At 40.4% G+C, this 24143-nt stretch overlaps 1 protein-coding gene across 1 annotated transcript in view; it reads left to right on the top strand.

Moving 5' to 3' along the window:
• Window positions 1-23860, top strand: part of DET1 (DET1 partner of COP1 E3 ubiquitin ligase) — a 184366-nt gene extending 160506 nt beyond the window's left edge. Inside the window, exon 3 of the mRNA XM_053717657.1 lies at window positions 20972-23860. Coding sequence (XP_053573632.1) covers window positions 20972-21161 — 190 coding nt within the window. The 3' untranslated portion in view covers window positions 21162-23860. The remainder of the gene's footprint in view (window positions 1-20971) is intronic.
• The last annotated feature ends 283 nt before the right edge of the window (window positions 23861-24143 follow it).

Genomic DNA, 24143 nt, shown 5'->3' with positions numbered 1-24143 from the left:
GCCTTCTGACGCTTTAGTAGCCGTATCCGATATACCCTCACAATGTTCTGAAGTAGGGGTAAGGGATTTTCTATCTGAGGGAGAGATTTCTGATTCAGGAAAGACGCTCCCTCAGACAGATTCTGATATGACGGCATTTAAATTTAAGCTTGAACACCTCCGCTTGTTGCTCAGGGAGGTATTAGCGACTCTAGATGATTGTGACTAGGGTTGCACCGATACTAGTATCGGTACCGATACCAAGTATTTGCATGAGTACTTGTACTCGTGCAAATGCACCGATACTTAAACCGATACCTCCACTTCCTACCCATATGCTATCTTGTGGCGTTTTTTCAAACTGCATGTTCCCATTTAATTTTAAACTGGAGTGGAGACTCAACTAAAAATTGTTTACTACTGTTCTGCCAATAGAAATTGCTGTTATTTGTATTATTGTAGGAGAGATCACTGTTCCTCGTTCAGACAAACCCCTGAAGTACTGGGCAGTTAATAAACAGATTTCCAGCTCTGGCTAAAATGGGCCAAAAATATCTTTCTGCCCCAAGCAGTAGTGTGGAAAGTGAAAGACTGTTCAACTTAGAGTCGAACCTCCATACAAATGTCAAATTGATGTTATATAACAGCCCTACAACCCAATTGCATCACCCCTTTAAATTTAATTTCTTTCATGTAATTGGCAAGAGTCCATGAGCTAGTGACGTATGGGATATACATTCCTACCAGGAGGGGCAAAGTTTCCCAAACCTCAAAATGCCTATAAATACACCCCTCACCACACCCACAATTCAGTTTTACAAACTTTGCCTCCCATGGAGGTGGTGAAGTAAGTTTGTGCTAGATTTCTACGTTGATATGCGCTTCGCAGCAGGCTGAAGCCCGGTTTTCCTCTCAGAGTGCAGTGAATGTCAGAGGGATGTGAAGAGAGTATTGCCTATTTGAATACCATGGTCTTCCTCTAGGGGATCTATTTCATAGGTTCTCTGTTATCGGTCGTAGAGATTTCTTCTCCTACCTCCCTTTTCAGATCGACGATATACTCTTATATACCATTACCTCTACTGATTTCTCCAACATAGGTGTGTCCGGTCCACGGCGTCATCCTTACTTGTGGGATATTCTCCTCCCCAACAGGAAATGGCAAAGAGCCCAGCAAAGCTGGTCACATGATCCCTCCTAGGCTCCGCCTTCCCCAGTCATTCTCTTTGCCGTTGTACAGGCAACATCTCCACGGAGATGGCTTAGAGTTTTTTAGTGTTTAACTGTAGTTTTTATTATTCAATCAAGAGTTTGTTATTTTAAAATAGTGCTGGTATGTACTATTTACTCTGAAACAGAAAAGAGATGAAGATTTCTGTTTGTAAGAGGAAAATGATTTTAGCAACCGTTACTAAAATCGATGGCTGTTCCACACAGGACTGTTGAGAGGAATTAACTTCAGTTGGGGGAACAGTGAGCAGACTTTTGCTGCTTGAGGTATGACACATTCTAACAAGACGATGTAATGCTGGAAGCTGTCATTTTCCCTATGGGATCCGGTAAGCCATTTTTATTACAGACAGAAAAAAAGGGCTTCACAAGGGCTTTTTAAGACTGTAGACTTTTTCTGGGCTAAATCGATTTATATATAAACATATTTTATACTCCATAGCCTTGAGGAATTATTTTATCTTGGGAATTTTGTAAAATAACCGGCAGGCACTGTATTGGACACCTTATTCTCTAGGGGCTTTCCCTAATCATAGGCAGAGTCTCATTTTCGCGCCTGTATTGCGCACTTGTTTTTGAGAAGCATGACATGCAGATGCATGTGTGAGGAGCTCTGATACATAGAAAAGGCTTTCTGAAGGCGTCATTTGGTATCGTATTCCCCTTTGGGCTTGGTTGGGTCTCAGCAAAGCAGATACCAGGGACTGTAAAGGGGTTAAATATAAAAACGGCTCCGGTTCCGTTATTTTAAGGGTTAAAGCTTCCAAATTTGGTGTGCAATACTTTTAAGGCTTTAAGACACTGTGGTGAAATTTTGGTGAATTTTGAACAATTCCTTCATACTTTTTCGCAATTGCAGTAATAAAGTGTGTTCAGTTTAAAATTTAAAGTGACAGTAACGGTTTTATTTTAAAACGTTTTTTGTACTTTGTTATCAAGTTTATGCCTGTTTAACATGTCTGAACTACCAGATAGACTGTGTTCTGAATGTGGGGAAGCCAAGGTTCCTTCTCATTTAAATAGATGTGATTTATGTGACACAAAATTTAGAGAAAATGATGCCCAAGATGATTCCTCAAGTGAGGGGAGTAAGCATGGTACTGCATCATCCCCTCCTTCGTCTACACCAGTCTTGCCCACACAGGAGGCCCCTAGTACATCTAGCGCGCCAATACTCCTTACTATGCAACAATTAACGGCTGTAATGGATAATTCTATCAAAAACATTTTAGCCAAAATGCCCACTTATCAGCGAAAGCGCGACTGCTCTGTTTTAGAAAATACTGAAGAGCATGAGGACGCTGATGATATTGGTTCTGAAGGGCCCCTACACCAGTCTGAGGGGGCCAGGGAGGTTTTGTCTGAGGGAGAAATTTCAGATTCAGGGAAAATTTCTCAACAAGCTGAACCTGATGTGATTACATTTAAATTTAAGTTGGAACATCTCCGCGCTCTGCTTAAGGAGGTGTTATCCACTCTGGATGATTGTGAGAATTTGGTCATTCCAGAGAAACTTTGTAAAATGGACAAGTTCCTAGAGGTCCCGGGGCCCCCCGAAGCTTTTCCTATACCCAAGCGGGTGGCGGACATTGTAAATAAAGAATGGGAAAGGCCCGGTATACCTTTCGTCCCTCCCCCCATATTTAAAAAATTGTTTCCTATGGTCGACCCCAGAAAGGACTTATGGCAGACAGTCCCCAAGGTCGAGGGGGCGGTTTCTACTCTAAACAAACGCACCACTATACCCATAGAAGATAGTTGTGTTTTCAAAGATCCTATGGATAAAAAATTAGAAGGTTTGCTTAAAAAGATGTTTGTTCAGCAAGGTTACCTTCTACAACCAATTTCATGCATTGTCCCTGTCACTACAGCCGCGTGTTTCTGGTTCGATGAGCTAGAAAAGGCGATCAATAATAATTCTTCTTCTTATGAGGAGATTATGGACAGAATTTGTGCTCTTAAATTGGCTAATTCTTTCACCCTAGACGCCACTTTGCAATTGGCTAGGTTAGCGGCGAAAAATTCTGGGTTTGCTATTGTGGCGCGCAGAGCGCTTTGGTTAAAATCTTGGTCAGCGGATGCGTCTTCCAAGAACAAATTGCTTAACATTCCTTTCAAGGGGAAAACGCTGTTTGGCCCTGACTTGAAAGAGATTATCTCTGATATCACTGGGGGCAAGGGCCACGCCCTTCCTCAGGATAGGTCTTTCAAGGCCAAAAATAAACCTAATTTTCGTCCCTTTCGCAGAAACGGACCAGCCCCAAGTGCTACATCCTCTAAGCAGGAGGGTAATACTTCTCAAGCCAAACCAGCCTGGAGACCAACGCAAGGCTGGAACAAAGGAAAGCAGGCCAAGAAACCTGCCATTGCTACCAAGACAGCATGAGATGTTGGCCCCCGATCCGGGACCGGATCTGGTGGGGGGCAGACTCTCTCTCTTCGCTCAGGCTTGGGCAAGAGATGTTCTGGATCCTTGGGCGCTAGAAATAGTCTCCCAAGGTTATCTTCTGGAATTCAAGGGGCTTCCCCCAAGGGGGAGGTTCCACAGGTCTCAATTGTCTTCAGACCACATAAAAAAACAGGCATTCTTGCATTGTGTAGAAGACCTGTTAAAAATGGGAGTGATTCATCCTGTTCCATTAGGAGAACAAGGGATGGGGTTCTACTCCAATCTGTTCATAGTTCCCAAAAAAGAGGGAACGTTCAGACCAATCTTAGATCTCAAGATCCTAAACAAGTTTCTCAAGGTTCCATCGTTCAAAATGGAAACCATTCGAACAATTCTTCCTTCCATCCAGGAAGGTCAATTCATGACCACGGTGGATTTAAAGGATGCGTATCTACATATTCCTATCCACAAGGAACATCATCGGTTCCTACGGTTCGCATTCCTGGACAAGCATTACCAGTTTGTGGCACTTCCTTTCGGATTAGCCACTGCTCCAAGGATTTTCACAAAGGTACTAGGGTCCCTTCTAGCGGTGCTAAGACCAAGGGGCATTGCAGTAGTACCTTACTTGGACGACATTCTGATTCAAGCGTCGTCCCTTCCTCAAGCAAAGGCTCACACGGACATTGTCCTGGCCTTTCTCAGATCTCACGGATGGAAAGTGAACGTAGAAAAGAGTTCTCTATCTCCGTCAACAAGGGTTCCCTTCTTGGGAACAATAATAGACTCCTTAGAAATGAGGATTTTTCTGACAGAGGCCAGAAAAACAAAACTTCTGACCTCTTGTCAAATACTTCATTCTGTTCCTCTTCCTTCCATAGCGCAGTGCATGGAAGTAATAGGTTTGATGGTAGCGGCAATGGACATAGTTCCTTTTGCGCGCATTCATCTAAGACCATTACAACTGTGCATGCTCAGTCAGTGGAATGGGGACTATACAGACTTGTCTCCGACGATACAAGTAAATCAGAGGACCAGAGATTCACTCCGTTGGTGGCTGTCCCTGGACAACCTGTCACAGGGGATGAGCTTCCGCAGACCAGAGTGGGTCATTGTCACGACCGACGCCAGTCTGGTGGGCTGGGGCGCGGTCTGGGGGACCCCTGAAAGCTCAGGGTCTTTGGTCTCGGGAAGAATCTCTTCTACCGATAAATATTCTGGAACTTTACCACGCTAGGACACCGCATGGATGCTCAGTTTCAATCTCTCTCCCGGTGCCTATCGCTAAAATCAGAGCCAGTTCTTCATGTAACAGAGGGAACATCTAATACCTTAACCTTCTCCGGTTGATAGCACATGTCGGCATGACAAGATGGCGGAGGTGACTAGACCTGACTCTCTTACATCTCCCCGGCAGTCTACTGTTTCCTGCGACCTTCTCACTGTTTGCCCTGCTTCTGCCTCGGAGCGGCCGGTCGAGGTGGGGGCGGTAGTAGACATAGCTAACTCTAGCTGTGCAGGGAATGCTCCCTCGGATAATCGGCTCCTAACACTTACTCACCCGTTGCCCACTAAAGAGGATCCACCTAGTGAGGAGACAGACCGGACCCTAGATGGGAGATCAGGCTCTTGCCTTTGGCCCCTGACGCAGCCTTACCGTATTTTCAACGACTCTGTATGCTCCCTGCCCCTTTGGCAGCCTCAACGCCAGAGCAAATTGGAGCATGTGGACCGACTTCCTCTCAGCGTATATGACACCCGCTGTTTGAGCTCTCTGTGCCGTGCCTGGGACCTCGCTCCTGGGGCACCTGTCAAAGATATAGTCACCTGCTACTCTCACCTGTTAGTAAAAAGGCACTTCGTCTCATATGACTCCCCTGGACTGGATCAGCTACGGCGGAGAGGTATTGGCTAGTGTTACTCATAACTTGGAGCTTCTATCACTATAGATTATCCAGCTCCCAGAAAGCCTGTAGTTACAATGCATTATCTTGAATCACACTACCCTCTGGATGAAGCCCCAAAGTCTAAAGATAAAGACTGCAGTTTATTTCATAACTTATGGTATATATGACTATCACCCACCCATAAAAATTAGAACTTATACACCTACATACTATTCAGCTCTCAGACAGTTATGTTGCTACAATGCCCTATTTTAAATTGCACTGCTCTCTGGATGGAGTCCTGGATGTCTGAGGTCGCAGACTGCAGCTTATTTAATAAACTATGATGCTTGTTCAACATTATAATCACATACTACTGTTTTCTTATTATCTTTTTTAGGCACAAGAGTGATTATGTTTCCTTGGTTTCATATATATCTTCATGCTTAGCTGACCCACTGTTGATATTATGCATAGCCATTTTCAGCCTAAAGCTTGGTATTGCCTTTTCTTTGGGACATAAGGGTTTTCTCTTAATATTTAACACTCCCCCTCATATAACTAGCATTTTCCTTATATGGTTACTAGTAGGGTATACTTTAGAGACTAGTTAATATCATGCTAGTCAGGGTCTTATAGGGACAGTCTCTACTACTTTTTCATAGTGATACTGTTCCTATATCTGCCTCCCATCCTCTGTATATTAAGGATACATATGAGGGCTACATTGCAAGCTCTAATACCTTTAGGCTCCTAGAAAATGCTATCCCCTATGTTGAATTTATTACTTATGCAAATTTTCTGTTACTGCTGGGCTCCTCTCCTCCCTTTCCCGCCGGTGCTTGCTGCCTGCGGGTCATACCCCTACCCCTTTTTCCCACATAGCCTATAGCTGGCATTTTCCCAGGAGAGGAGCTCCTTCAGCAGCCCCCTATATTCAGTAACAGATATACATGTCTTTATCCTAAACTTGTACTGTTATGGAGTTCTGAGTCCTTTAGAAGATAGCAGCCACTTATATATTTAGTTAAGTTTCTAGATACCTTAGCTGTCTCTTATCTAAGCATTTTGGTTTAAATGTTCACTTAATATTGTCACTTGTCTGTTTCATTTATACTATCACCTAATTATACATTTAGGTGCCCTATGTTTGGTAATATTGTTTATATATCTATACCTTATGCCCTCTACTTACCTATCTGTTCTATATGTGAAAGTTTGCTATTATGACTTAAACTACCTTAAGGGAAAATTCTCAAGTGTGCTCCCACTCTATTTATAGTTCCCATCTTTTACTAACTAGAGATATATATGTGAGCCACATTGCAAGCCTTACTATAAGGGCAAAAGTAGTAATTGTTGCTATACATTTTATGCCTATACTAATCTCTTTTAAGCTTGTACATGAGAGACCTATAGCTTTCTCAGGATATAACTTTCTCAGACACCTCCCATCTCCAATTGACCCCTCTCCTCCCTTTCCCGCCGGCGATTAGTACCTGCGGGTCATATCCATACTCCTTTTACCGGCATCGCCTATAGTTGGCACCTCCCCAGGAGAGGGGCTCATGTAGTAGTCCTTTACCTTTCTTATCTATAGAAACGTCCCCCCTGTTTGTATCTTCCCTGGCACTCTACCCTCACTTCCACATGCCCTATTTTTTTAAAAAAATTTTAAATTTACGAGAGGCGTTGTTTAGGAGTGCACTCAAAAGCCCTAAGATCCAATTCCATTCCATTTTAAATAGCCCTGTAGTCTGTATTTTTATAACAACTTATCCAGCTCCGCCCCCCCTCCCTCCCCTCTCCCCTCCATTATGAGCGGCTCTTGTCCGCTGTATTTCCCCCCCCCCCCCCCATATACTCAGGCCTACGGGAGGCCTGATAAAAGCCAGTTCCCAATCTCTCACTATTTACAGCTTATAGAACACCTCTTATATGGGAGTAGGGACCACTTGGTACTTGTATTAAAAAATCGAGGCTTCATTCCTATATGTTCCAGTCACACATGTTTTGTTTACACTGTTTACATCTCACATTTAAGGTCATAAAGGTGGTGCCATAACTTATGTCAACTGTTATTCCTCTGTTTTCGTCCTAGATATTCTCCATGTCACTGACTCCTACTTTTATATAAATATTGAAATTTTATTGACTAGATACTACTATAACAAATACTATATTAGCACACCAATGTTTTAATTCTTGTATACCTTCCATGTGTGAAATGTATCAGTTATTTTCTTTGTATTTGTTTCGTTCTGGGACATACTCTCATTTCTGTTATTTCCATTCAATGTCTCAATAAAAAATTTATTTTAAAAAAAAAAAATTTGCATTTCACTCCTGTTGTGAAGAAGAAGACTTGCCTTTTGGTCTTGGCGGCGGCTCCGGCTTCCTCTGGTCGTTGAGGGCCATTTCTGACGTCGGAAGTGATGGATGGGTCATCCTCCAATCGGTGTCTGATTCAATGCCGTGATTGGAGGGGGCCGGATTCCTCATTTTGGACCCAGGGGGAGGCTTTGCGGCGGGTGGGGGGGGCTGGAGTGGCTGTCGGGATTGGAGGGTGGGTATTTTTTCGCAGCACAAGTGAAATGTGGATTTTGATGAATTAAAGTGCCCCTGTTTTTAATCGAATTTTTGAAAACCGGGCACTTTGGCATCAAAGTTGACATTCACTTTAACTCTTGAACTTTACTAAGTACTTATTTTAAAGTAATATGAAGGTGAAAAAATGATAAATGTAACATATATATATGTGTATATATATATATATATATATATTTTTCCCTGGCACTTACTTTTTTACTAATCAACAGATTTTTGATGGTTATTCACTGACGTCACTTAGTTATTTATTTACCCTAGTTAATTCACATTCACAACTAGTTTCACTTAATCATCACAGGGATCAGTGCCGGGATCAGTGCTGCCCATTTTTGTGAATCATGTTCTATTCACATGTAACACTACTAGATCTCTGATGAAGCGCATGTGAGCATGCGCGAAACGCGTCAGTTCTAGCACACCTGTATTAGTGCTACTCACCCTGTATATCGAATAAAGTCACCTGGCTTCAAAAAAAAAAAAAAAAAAATATTCTGGAACTGAGAGCGATATTCAATGCTCTCAAGGCTTGGCCTCAGCTAGCAAAGGCCAAGTTCATACGGTTTCAATCAGACAACATGACAACTGTTGCGTACATCAACCATCAGGGGGGAACAAGGAGTTCCCTGGCGATGGAAGAAGTGACCAAAATCATTCAATGGGCGGAGACTCACTCCTGCCACTTGTCTGCAATCCACATCCCAGGAGTGGAAAATTGGGAAGCGGATTTTCTGAGTCGTCAGACATTTCATCCGGGGGAGTGGGAACTCCATCCGGAAATCTTTGCCCAAATTACTCAACTGTGGGGCATTCCAGACATGGATCTGATGGCCTCTCGTCAGAACTTCAAGGTTCCTTGCTACGGGTCCAGATCCAGGGATCCCAAGGCGACTCTAGTAGATGCACTAGTAGCACCTTGGACCTTCAAACTAGCTTATGTATTCCCGCCGTTTCCTCTCATCCCCAGGCTGGTAGCCAGGATCAATCAGGAGAGGGCATCGGTGATCTTGATAGCTCCTGCGTGGCCACGCAGGACTTGGTATGCAGACCTGGTGAATATGTCATCGGCTCCACCATGGAAGCTACCTTTGAGACGAGACCTTCTTGTTCAAGGTCCGTTCGAACATCCGAATCTGGTCTCACTCCAACTGACTGCTTGGAGATTGAACGCTTGATCTTATCAAAGCGAGGATTCTCAGATTCTGTCATTGATACTCTTGTTCAGGCCAGAAAGCCTGTAACTAGAAAAATTTACCACAAAATATGGAAAAAATATATCTGTTGGTGTGAATCTAAAGGATTCCCTTGGGACAAGGTAAAAATTCCTAAGATTCTATCCTTTCTTCAAGAAGGTTTGGAGAAAGGACTATCTGCAAGTTCCTTGAAGGGACAGATTTCTGCCTTGTCTGTGTTACTTCACAAAAAGCTGGCAGCTGTGCCAGATGTTCAAGCCTTTGTTCAGGCTCTGGTTAGAATCAAGCCTGTTTACAAACCTTTGACTCCTCCTTGGAGTCTCAATTTAGTTCTTTCAGTTCTTCAGGGGGTTCCGTTTGAACCCTTACATTCCGTTGATATTAAGTTATTATCTTGGAAAGTTTTGTTTTTGGTTGCAATTTCTTCTGCTAGAAGAGTTTCAGAATTATCTGCTCTGCAGTGTTCTCCTCCTTATCTGGTGTTCCATGCAGATAAGGTGGTTTTACGTACTAAACCTGGTTTTCTTCCGAAAGTTGTTTCTAACAAAAACATTAACCAGGAGATAGTCGTGCCTTCTTTGTGTCCGAATCCAATTTCAAAGAAGGAACGTTTGTTGCACAATTTGGATGTTGTTCGTGCTCTAAAATTCTATTTAGATGCTACAAAGGATTTTAGACAAACATCTTCCTTGTTTGTTGTTTATTCCGGTAAAAGGAGAGGTCAAAAAGCAACTTCTACCTCTCTCTCTTTTTGGATTAAAAGCATCATCAGATTGGCTTACGAGACTGCCGGACGGCAGCCTCCTGACAGAATCACAGCTCACTCCACTAGGGCTGTGGCTTCCACATGGGCCTTCAAGAACGAGGCTTCTGTTGATCAGATATGTAAGGCAGCGACTTGGTCTTCACTGCACACTTTTACTAAATTTTACAAGTTTGATACTTTTGCTTCTTCTGAGGCTATTTTTGGGAGAAAGGTTTTGCAAGCCGTGGTGCCTTCCATCTAGGTGACCTGATTTGCTCCCTCCCTTCATCCGTGTCCTAAAGCTTTGGTATTGGTTCCCACAAGTAAGGATGACGCCGTGGACCGGACACACCTATGTTGGAGAAAACAGAATTTATGTTTACCTGATAAATTACTTTCTCCAACGGTGTGTCCGGTCCACGGCCCGCCCTGGTTTTTTAATCAGGTCTGATAATTTATTTTCTTTAACTACAGTCACCACGGTATCATATGGTTTCTCCTATGCAAATATTCCTCCTTTACGTCGGTCGAATGACTGGGGAAGGCGGAGCCTAGGAGGGATCATGTGACCAGCTTTGCTGGGCTCTTTGCCATTTCCTGTTGGGGAGGAGAATATCCCACAAGTAAGGATGACGCCGTGGACCGGACACACCGTTGGAGAAAGTAATTTATCAGGTAAACATAAATTCTGTTTCTCGTTTCAGTACTGGTTTGGCTATCTGCTATATGTAGATGAGTGTCTTAGGGTAAGTAAGTCTTATTTCTATTCATGACACTCAAAGCTATGGTTGGGCACTTTATATGTAAAGTTCTAAATATATGTGTTAAACTTATATTTGCCATGATTCAGGATAATCAGTATTCCTTCTTTCAGACTGTCAGTTTCATTTTTTTGGGAAAATGCATATGAATTATATTTTTTCTTACCTTAAAAAAATCAATTTTCAATTGACTTTTTTTCTAAATTGCGGGCTGTTAGGCTCACGGGTGCAGAAAATGCTTCTATTTATTGCGTCATTCTTGGCGCGAGACTTTTGGCGCAAAAATTCATCATTTCCGGCATCATAGTTGGAGCCGGAAGTTTTTACGTGATTGCGTCATTTTTGATGTATGTGTGTTGCGGACGTTTTTTTGGCGCAAAAAAAATATGGGCGTCATTCTTGGCGCCAAAATATGTGGGCGTTCTACTTGACGCCAAAAATGTGGGCGTCATACTTGGCGCCAGTTTTTTTCACATTATTTCAGTCTCACGTTTTAGTTGCTTCTGGTTTCTAGAGGCTTGTTTTGTTTTGCATTTTGTCCCATTCCTGAAACTGCCATTTAAGGAATTTGATAATTTTGCTTTATATGTTTTATTTCTATTACATATTGCAAGATGTCACTACCTGACCCTGGATCAGAATCTGCTTCTGGAAAGACTCTGCCTGATGTCGGTTCTACCAAAGTTAGTGCATTTGTTGTAAACTTTTGGTAACTGTTCCTCCGGCTGTAGTTTGTGTTAGTTGTCATGATAAACTGTCAAACACTGATAATATTTCCATTAGTAATAATCCATTACCTGTTGTTGTTCCTTCAACATCTAATGTTCAGGATGTTCCTGTTAATGTAAGAGAATTTGTTTCTAATTCTATTCGGAAGGCTCTGTCTGTTATTCCTCCTTCTAGTAAACGTAAGAGGTCTTTTGAAACTTCTCATATTTCAGATGAATTTTTAAATGACCGCCATCATTCTAACTTATCTATTTCTGATGAGGATCTATCTGGTTCAGAAGATTCTGCCTCAGATATTGACACTGATAAATCTTCATATTTGTTTAAGATGGAATTTACTTGTTCTTTACTTAAAGAAGTGTTGATTGCATTAGATATGGAGGAGTCTAGTCGTCTTGATATTAAAACTAATAAGAGTTTAAATTCAGTTTTTAAACCTCATGTAGTTATTCCAGAGGTTTTTCCAGTTCATGATGCTATTTCAGAAGTAATTTCTAGGCAATGGAATAGTCTGGGTACTTCATTTACTCCTTCTCCAAGGTTTAAGAAATTGTACCCTTTGCCATCTGATAGATTAGAGTTTTGGGAAATAATCCCCAAAGTTGATGGGGCTATCTCTACTCTTGCTAAACGTACTACTATTCCTACAGCAGATAGTACTTCTTTTAAAGATCCTTTAGATAGGAAGCTTGAATCCTTTCTAAGGAAGGCTTATTTATGTTCAAGTAATCTTCTTAGACCTGCTATTTCTTTGGCTGATGTTGCTGCAGCTTCCACTTTCTGGTTGGAGGCTTTAGCGCAACAAGTAAAAAGTGAATAGCAGCACTCCAATAGAATTTTCAATTATTTATTGCATATCCAGGAGTACAAAAAATAGCTATTTTTTGTACTCCTGGATATGCAATAAATAATTGAAAATTCTATTGGAGTGCTGCTATTCACTTTTTGGTTCTGGAATTTGATTGCTGGGCTGTGCAGTGCCTAGCGATAGCGTGCACCCATCCAATAACAGTGTGAGCTGGACTTTCATGATTAATTGATTTAGCGCAACAAGTGTCAGACCATAATGCTTATAGCATTGTTAAACTTCTTCAACATGCTAATAACTTTGTTTGTTATGCCATTTTCAATATCATTAGAATTGATGTCAGGTATATGTCTTTAGCTATTTTAGCCAGAAGAGCTTTATGGCTTAAGTCTTGGAATGCAGATATGACTTCTAAGTCAACGTTGCTTTCTCTTTCTTTCCAAGGTAATAAATTATTTGGTTCTCAGTTAGATTCAATAATTTCAACTGTTACTGGGGGGAAGGGAGCCTTTTTGCCTCAGGACAAAAAATCTAAAGGTAAATATAGGGCTGCTAATAGTTTTCGTTCCTTTCGTCAGAATAAGGAACAAAAGCCTGACCCTTCCCCTAAAGGAACAGTTTCCGTTTGGAAACCTTCTCCAGTCTGGAATAAATCCAAGCCTTTTAGAAAATCAAAACCAGCTCCCAAATCCGCATGAAGGTGCGGCCCTCATTCCAGCACAGCTGGAACATTGTTTCACAAGGGTACAGAATAGGTTTCAAGGTAAGACCGCCTGTGAGAAGATTTTTTCTCTCACGCATTCCAGTAAACCCAGTAAAGGCTCAAGCGTTTCTGAAATGTGTTTCAGACCTGGAGTCAGCTGGGGTAATTGTGCCAGTTCCAGTTCTGGAACGGGGCCTGGGGTTTTATTCAAATCTGTTCATTGTACCAAAGAAAGAGAATTCTTTCAGACCAGTTCTGGATCTAAAAATATTGAATCGTTATGTAAGGATACCAACATTCAAAATGGTGACTATAAGGACTATTCTGCCTTTTGTTCAGCAAGGGCATTATATGTCCACAATAGACTTACAGGATGCATATCTTCATATTCCAATTCATCCGGACCACTATCAGTTCCTGAGATTCTCTTTTCTAGACAAGCATTACCAGTTTGTTGCTCTTCCTTTTGGCCTAGCAACAGCTCCAAGGATCTTTTCAAAGGTTCTCGGTGCCCTTCTCTCTGTAATCAGGGAGCAGGGTATTGTGGTATTTCCTTATTTGGACGATATCTTGGTATTTGCTCAGTCTTTACATTCTGCAGAATCTCACACAAATCAACTTGTGTTGTTTCTTCAAAGACATGGTTGGAGGATCAATTTACCAAAGAGTTCCTTGATTCCTCAGACAAAGGTAACCTTTTTGGGTTTCCAAATAGATTCAGTGTCCATGACTTTGTCTCTAACAGAAAAGAGACGTCTAAAATTGGTTTCAGCTTGTCGAAACCTTCAGTCTCAATCATTCCCTTCGGTAGCTTTGTGCATGGAAATTCTAGGTCTCATGAATGCTGCGTCGGACGCGATCCCTTTTGCTCGTTTTCACATGAGACCTCTCCAGCTTTGTATGCTGAACCAATGGTGCAGGGATTATACAAAGATATCACAATTAATATCCTTAAATCCCAATGTTCGATCTTCTCTGACTTGGTGGTTGGATCACCATCGTTTAGTTCAAGGGGCCTCTTTTGTTCGTCCAACCTGGACTGTGATCTCAACAGATGCAAGTATTTCAGGTTGGGGAGCTGTATGGGGATCTCTGACAGCGCAGGGGGTTTGGGAATCTCAGGAGGCGAGATTACCGATCAACATTTTGGAACTCCGTGCGATTTTCAGAGCTCTTCAGTTCTGGCCTCTTCTGAAGAGAGAATCGTTTATTTGTTTTCAGACAGACAATGTCACAACCGTGTTATATGTCAATCATCAAGGGGGGACTCACAGTCCTCAGGCTGTGAAAGAAGTATTTCGGATACTTGTATGGGCGGAATCCAGCTCCTGTCTAATTTCTGCGGTTCACATCCCAGGTATAGACAATTGGGAAGCGGATTATCTCAGTCGCCAGACATTACATCCGGGCGAATGGTCTCTTCACCCAGAGGTATTTCTTCAGATTGTTCAAATCTGGGGACTTCCAGAAATAGATCTGATGGCCTCTCATCTAAACAAGAAACTTCCCAGGTATCTGTCCAGATCCAGGGATCCTCAGGCGGAAGCGGTGGATGCGTTGTCACTTCCTTGGAATTATCAACCTGCTTATATCTTTCCGCCTCTAGTTCTTTTTCCAAAAGTGATTTCCAAAATCCTAATGGAACGTTCGTTTGTACTGCTGGTGGCTCCAGCATGGCCACACAGGTTTTGGTATGCGGATCTCGTTCGGATGGCCAGTTGCCAACCTTGGACACTTCCGTTAAGGCCAGACCTTCTATCTCAAGGCCCATTTTTCCATCAGGATCTCAAATCATTAAATTTGAAGGTATGGAGATTGAATGCTTAATACGTAGTCATAGAGGTTTCTCTGACTCAGTGATTAATACTATGTTACAGGCTCGTAAATCTGTGTCTAGAAAGATCTATTACCGAGTCTGGAAGACTTACATTTCTTGGTGTTCTTCACATAAATTCTCTTGGCATTCTTTTAGAATTCCTAGTATTTTACAGTTTCTTTAGGATGGTTTGGAAAAAGGTTTGTCCGCAAGTTCCTTGAAAGGACAAATCTCTGCTCTTTCTGTACTTTTTCACAGAAATATTGCTAATCATCCTGATATTCATTGATTTGTACAGGCTTTGGTTTATATTAAGCATGTCATTAAGTCAATTTCTCCTCCTTGGAGTCTTAATTTGGTTCTGAGGGCTTTACAAGCTCCTCCGTTTGAACCTATGCATTCTCTGGATATTAAATTACTTTCTTGGAAAGTTTTATTCCTTTTGGCCATCTCTTCTGCTAGACGAGTTTCTGAGTTATCTGCTTTATTTGTTGTCTTTTCTGGTTCTAGTAAAGGTCAGAAGGCTTCTGCCCTTTCTTTGGCTTCTTGGTTAAAGTCTTTGATTTATCATGCTTATGTGGAGTCGGGTAAATCCCTGCCTCAAAGGATTACGGCTCATTCTACTAGGTCAGTTTATACTTCCTGGGCTTTTAAGAATGAAGCTTCTGTTGATCAGATTTGCAAAGCAGCAACTTGGTCTTCTTTGCATACTTTTACTAAATTCTACCATTTTGATGTTTTTTCTTCTTCTGAAGCAGTTTTTGGTAGAAAAGTACTTCAGGCAGCTGTTTCAGTTTGATTCTTCTGCTTATAATTTCAGTTTTTTTTCATTATAAGATTAAAACTTTTTGATTTGGGTTGTGGATTATTTTTTCAGCGGAATTGGCTGTCTTTATGTTATCCCTCCCTCTCTAGTGACTCTTGCGTGGAAGCTCCACATCTTGGGTATATGCTATCCCATACGTCACTAGCTCATGGACTCTTGCCAATTACATGAAAGAAAACATAATTTATGTAAGAACTTACCTGATAAATTCATTTCTTTCATATTGGCAAGAGTCCATGAGGCCCACCCTTTTTGTGGTGGTTATGATTTTTGTATAAAGCACAATTATTCCAATTCCTTGTTTGATGCTTTCGCTCCTTTCTTATCACCCCACTTCTTGGCTATTCGTTAAACTGAATTGTGGGTGTGGTGAGGGGTGTATTTATAGGCATTTTGAGGTTTGGGAAACTTTGCCCCTCCTGGTAGGAATGTATATCCCATACGTCACTAGCTCATGGACTCTTGCCAATATGAAAGAAATGAATTTATCAGGTAAGTTCTTACATAAATTATGTTTTTCGATCCGGTTTGGACATTAAGGGGTTAATTGTTAAAAAAAATGTAGTCGTGCAATCTTAACCACCTAGAGTGGGTCTACATACAAAATTTTGAAAAATTTGGTGCATATTTAGACTGTTTTGCAGACCGTGTATGCTTTTTTTCTCTTAAAGGCGCAGTACCGTTTTTTAAGATTATTTTTTTCACTAAATAAAGTGTTTTCATGCTTGTTTGTAGTCATTACTAGCCTGTTCAACATGTCTGACATTGAGGAAAGTCAATGTTCAATATGTTTAAAAGCCATTGTTTAACACTTAGAATGTGTCCCTCATGCACTGAAAGGTCAATAAATTGTGAAGAACATATTTTAGCTACTCAGTCAGAAGAGAATCAGGTTTTACCATCTAATTCTCCCCAAGTGTCACAACCGTTAACTCCCGCACAAGCGACACCAAGTACTTCTAGTGCGTCTAATTCTTTCACCCTGCAAGATATGGCCGCAGTTATGAATACTACCCTCACAGAGGTTTTATCTAAGCTGCCTTTGTTGCAGGGGAAGTGCAGTAGGTCTGGTGTGAGAACTAACGCTGAGCCCTCTGACGCTTTATTAGCCATATCCGATGTACCCTCACAATGTTCTGAAGTGAGGGATTTGCTGGCTGAGGGAGAGATTTCGGATTCAGGAAATATGTTCCCTCAGACAGATTCAGATATGACTGCTTTTAAATTTAAACTAGGACACCTCCGCTTATTGCTCAGGGAGGTTTTAGCGACTCTGGATGATTGTGACTCTATTGTAGTTCCAGAGAAATTGTGTAAAATGGACAGATTCCTAGAGGTTCCTGCCTACACTGATGTTTTTCCGGTCCCTAAGAGGATTTCAGAAATTGTTACTAAGGAGTGGGATAGACCAGGTATTCCATTCGCTCCCCCTCCTACTTTTAAGAAAATGTTTCCCATATCTGACACCGTGCGGGACTCGTGGCAGACGGTCCCTAAGGTGGAGGGAGCTATTTCTACCCTGGCTAAACGTACAACTATACCTATCGAGGACAGTTGTGCTTTCAAATATCCTATGGATAAAAAATTAGAGGGTCTTCTGAAGAAAATATTTGTTCACCAAGGTTTTCTTCTCCAACTTATTGCGTGCATTGTTCCTGTAATTACTGCAGTGTCCTTTTGGTTCGATGCTCTGGAAGAGGCTCTTCAGGTTGAGACCCCATTAGATGATATTCTGGATAGAATTAGGGCTCTCAAGCTAGCTAATTCTTTCATCACCGATGCCGCTTTTCAGTTGGCTAAATTAGCGGCAAAGAATTCAGGTTTTGCCATTTTAGCGCGTAGAGCGTTATGGCTTAAGTCCTGGTCTGCTGATGTCATCAAAGGCCATCCCTATCAAGGGTAAGACCCTATTCAGGCCGGAACTGAAAGAGATCATTTCAGACATCACTGGAGGGAAAGGCCATGCTCTTCCTCAGGATAAGATCAATAAGATGAGGACCAAACAAAATAATTTTCGTTCCTTTCTGAACTTCAAAGGTGGTCCCTCTACCTCTTCCCCTGCCGCAAAGCAAGAGGGGAATTTTGCTCAATCCAAGTCAGTCTGGAGACCTAACCAGACTTGGAACAAGGGTAAACAGTCCAAGAAGCCCGCTGCTGCAACCAAGACAGCATGAAGGGGTAGCCCCCGATCTGGGACCGGATCTAGTAGGGGCAGACTTTCTCTCTTCGCTCAGACTTGGGCAAGAGATGTTCAGGACTCCTGGGCTTTAGAAATAGTAACCATGGGGTATCTTCTAGAGTTCAAAGATTCTCCCCCAAAGGGGAGATTCCATCTTTCTCAATTGTCTGTAAACCAGACAAAAAGAGAGGCGTTCTTACGTTGTGTAGAAGACCTATATTCCATGGCAGTGATCTGCCCAGTTCCGGAAACAGAACAGGGGCAAGGGTTCTACTCCAATCTGTTTGTGGTTCCCAAAAAAGAGGGAACTTTCAGACCAATTTTGGATCTCAAGATCCTAAACAAATTCCTCATTCTTCAAGATGGAGACCATTCGGACTATTTTGCCAATGATCCAGGAGTGTCAATATACGACCACCGTGGACTTAAAGGATGCGTATCTACACATTCCTATCCACAAAGATCATCACCGGTTCCTCAGGTTCGCCTTTCTGGACAAGCATTACCAGTTTGTGGCTCTTCCCTTCGGGTTGGCCACAGCTCCCAGAATTTTCACAAAGGTTCTAGGGTCCCTTCTGGCGGTTCTAAGGCCACGGGGCATAGCAGTGGCGCCTTATCTGCACGATATCTTAATTCAAGCGTCGACTTACCAACTCGCCAAGTCTCACACGGACATCGTGTTGGCTTTTCTAAGATCTCATGGGTGGAAGGTGAACGTAAAAAAGAGTTCACTTATCCCTCTCACAAGAGTTCCATTCCTGGGAACTCTGATAGATTCGGTGGGCATGAAGATTTTTCTGACGGAGGTCAGGAAATCAAAGATTTTAACCACCTGCCGAGCTCTTCATTCCATTCCTCGGCCGTAAGTGGCTCAGTGTATGGAGGTTATCGGACTAATGGTAGCGGCAATGGACATAGTTCCGTTTGCTCGCTTGCATCTCAGACCACTGCAACTATGCATGCTCAAACAGTGGAATGCGGATTATGCAGATTTATCTCCTCAGATAAATCTGGATCAAGAGACCAGAGACTCGCTTCTTTGGTGGTTGTCACAGGATCATCTGTCCCAGGGAATGTGTTTCCACAGGCCAGTGTGGGTCATAGTGACGACGTACGCCAGCCTATTGGGCTGGGGTGCAGTCTGGAATTCCCTGAACGCACAGGATTTGTGGACTCAGGAGGAGGCTCTCCTCCCGATAAATATTCTAGAACTGAGAGCGATTTTCAACGCGCCTATGCATTCTTTGGACATTAAACTACTTTCTTGGAAAGTGTTGTTGCTTTTGGCTATCTCCTCTGCTAGAAGAGTTTCTGAATTATCTGTTTTTTCTTGTGAGTCACTTTTTCTGATTTTTCATCAAGATAAGGCAGTTTTGCGGACTTCATTTAAATTTTTACCTAAAGTTGTGAATTCTAACAACATTAATAGGGAAATTGTTGTCACCTCTTTGTGTCCTAATCCTAAGAATTCTTTGGAGAGATCCTTACATTCTCTATATGTTGCAAGAGCTTTGAAATATTATGTTGAAGCTACTAAATATTTCAGGAGGACTTCAAGTCTATTTGTTGCCTTTTCCGGTTCTAGGAAAGGTCAGAAAGCTCCTGCCATTTCCTTGGCATCTTGGTTAAAGCGTTTGATTCATAAGACTTATTTGGAGTCGGGTCAGGCCCCGCCTCAGAGAATCACAGCTCATTCTACTAGATCAGTCTCCACTTCTTGGGCTTTTAAGAATGAAGCTTCAGTTGATCAGATTTGCAAAGCAGCAACTTCTTCGGAAGCAGTTTTTGGTAGAAAAGTTCTTCAGGCAGCTGTTTCAGTTTGTTTCCTCTGCTTATGATTTAAGTTTTTTTCTTTTCAATTATGAGAAAAACTTATTTTTTTGGTTGTGGATTTAATTTTTTCATCGGAAAATGGCTGTTTTTATTTTATCCCTCCCTCTCTATTGACTCTTCTTTGGAGTTCCACATCTTGGGTATTACTATCCCATACATCACTAGTTCACGGACTCTTGCCAATTACATAAAAGAAAGCATAATTTATGTAAGAACTTACCTGATAAATTAATTTCTTTCATATTGGCAAGAGTCCATGAGGCCCACCCTTTTTTATGCTGGTTATGATTTTTTTTGTATAAAGCACAATTATTCCCAAATTCCTTTGTTGATGATTTTTACTCCTTTCTTTATCACCCCACTACTTGGCTATTCGTTAAACTGAATTGTGGGTGTGGTGAGGGGTGTATTTATAGGCATTTTGAGGTTTGGGAAACTTTGCCCCTTTTGGTAAGATTGTATATCCCATACGTCACTAGCTCATGGACTCTTGCTAATATGAAAGAAATGAATTTATCAGGTAAGTTCTTACATAAATTATGTTTTTGAAATAGAAGCATTTTTGCAATATACTTGCACCAGTATTCAAGCACCACTCCTTTGCAGAAAGTCAGCAGTTGCTTGTATGACACAAATTACATGTTTAGAAGCAAAACACAGAACTACCTGTTCTCTGAGCAGGAAAGGTGTTTGAATACTGGCGCATGAACCCTGACAGGATATGTGCATATACTACTGAAAAACATTAACACATTTTACAAAAAGCATTTTTGCTATTGGAAGTATACTGCAAAACTGCTTAGATTTCAAATTGAAATGTACCCATGCTCATTTCTATATTTTGATCTTTCTATCTCATTTCCTAGCAGCATTTCTAGTAGGCACCTCATCTTCCCTACTTTTGTCCTTTCTACTTTCCTTTCTTTACTATACATTTGACTAGAATACTATAGGGGGGTTAAGTGCTTTTTAGGGTTTTGGGAATCTTTGCCTCCTTTTAGTGTCCAGGAGTTCAATCCAAGGAGTTTTGGCTTGTGGACTCTCACCATAATGAAATAAATGAATTTATCAGGTAAGCATAAATTTTGTTTTTAATTCAGAGATATGTCATGGGCTGATAGTGTGAGTAGAAAAGAGCATTAAAAGTAAAGCATCTGTGTCGAATATATAAATAATATAAATAATTTCTTGATACCTTTTTTTTATATTTTTCAGGATGTTTGTGGAAGTGATGTATAATATTTTATCTGTAATACTATTTTTTTTTTACTTCATTTTTTTATATAGATTTTATGCTAGAGATTCTGGTCTTCTGAAGTTTAAAATCCAGGCTGGGCTTCTTGGACGACCAATCAACCACACAGTGCGCAGACTTGTGGCATTTACGTTTCATCCATTTGAGCCGTTTGCTATTTCGGTGCAGAGGACGAATGCAGAATATGTGGTCAACTTCCACATGAGACATAACTGCACATAAACAAGACAAAGAAAGCTGCCCATTGCCTTACCCCTTAGACTTTTTAATACAAATACCAAAGCAGAATATTTCTTTATGTGTTACAGTATTTTGTTAATGAATGAAAGTCTGACGCTTTTAGACTCTCTTATTTCTACATTCAAATGCATTTTTCTGTTAAGGTTAAAAATAAAACTCACCACTTTGTCTCCATTTTTTAATATGTGTATTGTGTACACGATTATAAATAGATTTAACTAAATGATCCACATTTGAGTGGCCTGGCACTTAAAGCTTAAAGGGCCACTAAACCCAAAATCTTTCTTTCATGATTCAGATAGAGAATACAAATTTAAACAACATTACAATTTACTTCCATTATTTATTTTGATTCATTTTTTAGATATCCTTAGTTAAAGAAAAAGCAATGCACATGGGTGAGCCAATCACACGAGGCTTCTATGTGCAGCAACCAATCAGCAGCTACTGAGCATATCTAGATATGCTTTTCACCAAAGAATATCAAGAGAATAAAACAAATTAGATAATAGAAGTAAATTTGAAAGATGTTTAAAATTACATTGTCTTTCTAAATCATGAAAGAAAAAATGTGGGTTTCATGTCCCTTTAAGAAATGTCTGTTTTCTTCATAGCTGTTGGTTACTGTCCTACAGAGAGAAATTTGTTTTTGCTAAATTCTTAAATATACATGAATTGAACTTTATTTGCATCTTCCACTATAATTTTCTACTACTTTCTGTGCATAATTTCAGATGTTAATTTAAGCACCAGCCTATCCGACTGTAAGGCACCTCTTAGAATCTTAAAGTGATGGTAAATCCTAGTGTTTGTGAAATGCTAGGATTTACCAGTAGATCAAATAAAGGGGACTTTCAGTCATGAAGTATAAAATACTTCATTCTGAAGTTCCTTTAATTGTCTGAAGCGTTCGCCGTGCTGAGCACCTCAGGCAGCCCACAACAGAACACTATTTTGCTGTGAGGGGACGTTTCCACCTCGTAGCCAATAGCCGTACAAGCTATTCGGCATGGCGCCAGCTGCTCTTCATAATTTAAAAATTATTTGATATCTGATGAACCTACACAAACAATGTTTCTATTGTATTTTTTATTACATTTACTAATATAATTTAAATGTTATACAGTGGAGCTGAACTTCTGAGTTCCTGAAATTATGCGCTTTGGCTGTTTACATTTTAAACTACATTTTGCTACAGCTGTAAGTTTGAAGATTGTAATGAATAATGGTGCTAACATTTGCATAATGTATTGAATATTTTTTTTTTTAAATGTCTTTCTTTCTCAACTTATTTTTATTTTTACACTTTGCAAATTACCTTTCTTTATTGCTTGTACAGTAACAGTGATATTGCCAATACCCTAAAAGCCAAATGTGAGAGTAATATGGTCAAGATACAATTTGTTAAGGTTTATGAACTATTTTCCTCTTTATTGTATTTTTATGAAGAGATCAACAATTTTTATTTTTGTTTTAATATTTCAGCATTATCATGAATTAAGATGTGCAGGTTTTCATATTAAAGTTTAAAGAAGCCTATAAAAAGTTTTTTTTTTATTTGTATTTTTTTCCTTTACTGCAGCAGCTGTCACTTTAAACATTATTGTTTCTAAAACTACCTCTGCATTCACAATTGTGAAAGTTAGCTGCAATCTTTTATTTTCTTAACAAAGTATCCTTTCTTTAAAAATGCTATATTGTTTTCAGTTCTGCATTTGTGCCTTATATCAACAAACACTGAATCACTGAAACCTCATTTTTTTTTTTTTTTCTTTAGTTTATATTCCATTGGTTGCAAAACAATGACAGGTGATGGGATAAACCTAATGTTTTGTCTCTCCCTGTTGATTCTATCACCAATCAGGATGCACAAAAAATGGAAATGTCCTTTTCATTTAATATTGTTAATACCCTTTCTGGATTTCTGAAATAAGTGACTAACAATAAAACAATGTTTGCCTATTACTGTTTATTTTATTACAGTAGTTTTAGAAGGTAAGATTTCTTTTTTCTTCTGATTTTATATATCCTATTAATTCAGCCAGACCTAATCTACTCCACCTAAGTCATCTTTTGTATATCTTCTTTACAATAAACGTGAAGGTCTTAAAATCAGGTGAAACTAGAATACATAACCTGTGTAGAGAATGAGGAATAACCTTGTAACCTTTTGTATTTAGAAATGCTATAAAAGCAAATGTAGAGTCTCTTTAGATGACACAATATATTTCATACTGAGCAGAAATCCATTTTCTGCAAAACCTCTTACATAAAGATCCTTCCAACCTTACATCTCTGTGCCTCGAGGTTTACCGGCAAATCTTTCTCTATTCAGTGTGCATCTTTGTCTTTTGAAGGTGAAAACTGCGTGGGTGTGATCACGCTAAACAAGTATATTTTTGTAAAAAAAAAATCCTATAATCCTCTTGTGATAGCAACTGATATTTTCTAACCTGATTAGCTTGTCGTCATATACTTTTTTATTTCAAAATTATGTCCTCTGTGAAGATTAAGCTTTTTTATGTTGTACAAAATGCATATGCAGTACCTTTTGTATTTACTCTGTTAAATTTAAGTAGAAAAATGTTTGGTTTGCATGCAGGCTACATTATTGTACCTCTTGTGTAAAGACTGGTAAGATATTTATGTTTTAATTTAAATAAAGTTTATAAATTACAGAACGCTCAATGTGTGTATGAAATTAAACAGTGTTACAGTATATAATGATGTGCTCATTGGCTTAACAGTAAATTGGCAGTTAGAAATGCATTTTCTTCCATACAGGTGGTAAGATTCCATGATCCATAACTCCTGGGAATTACCTTCCCTACCACTTGAAGGAGGCAAAGATTCCCAAGAGCTCTGTATAACCCCTCCCACCTCACACATACCTCATTCTTTTCTTTGTCTCCACTGGAGGTGGCTGAATAATGAAGATGTGCATGAGTCTCTTCAGAGAGGGGG

Source organism: Bombina bombina, chromosome 6 (genome assembly GCF_027579735.1).
Source record: "Bombina bombina isolate aBomBom1 chromosome 6, aBomBom1.pri, whole genome shotgun sequence".
Classification (NCBI taxonomy): Eukaryota; Metazoa; Chordata; class Amphibia; order Anura; family Bombinatoridae; genus Bombina; species Bombina bombina.
Note: the sequence above shows the minus strand (reverse complement) of the source record. Positions and strands in the feature narration are given on the sequence as shown.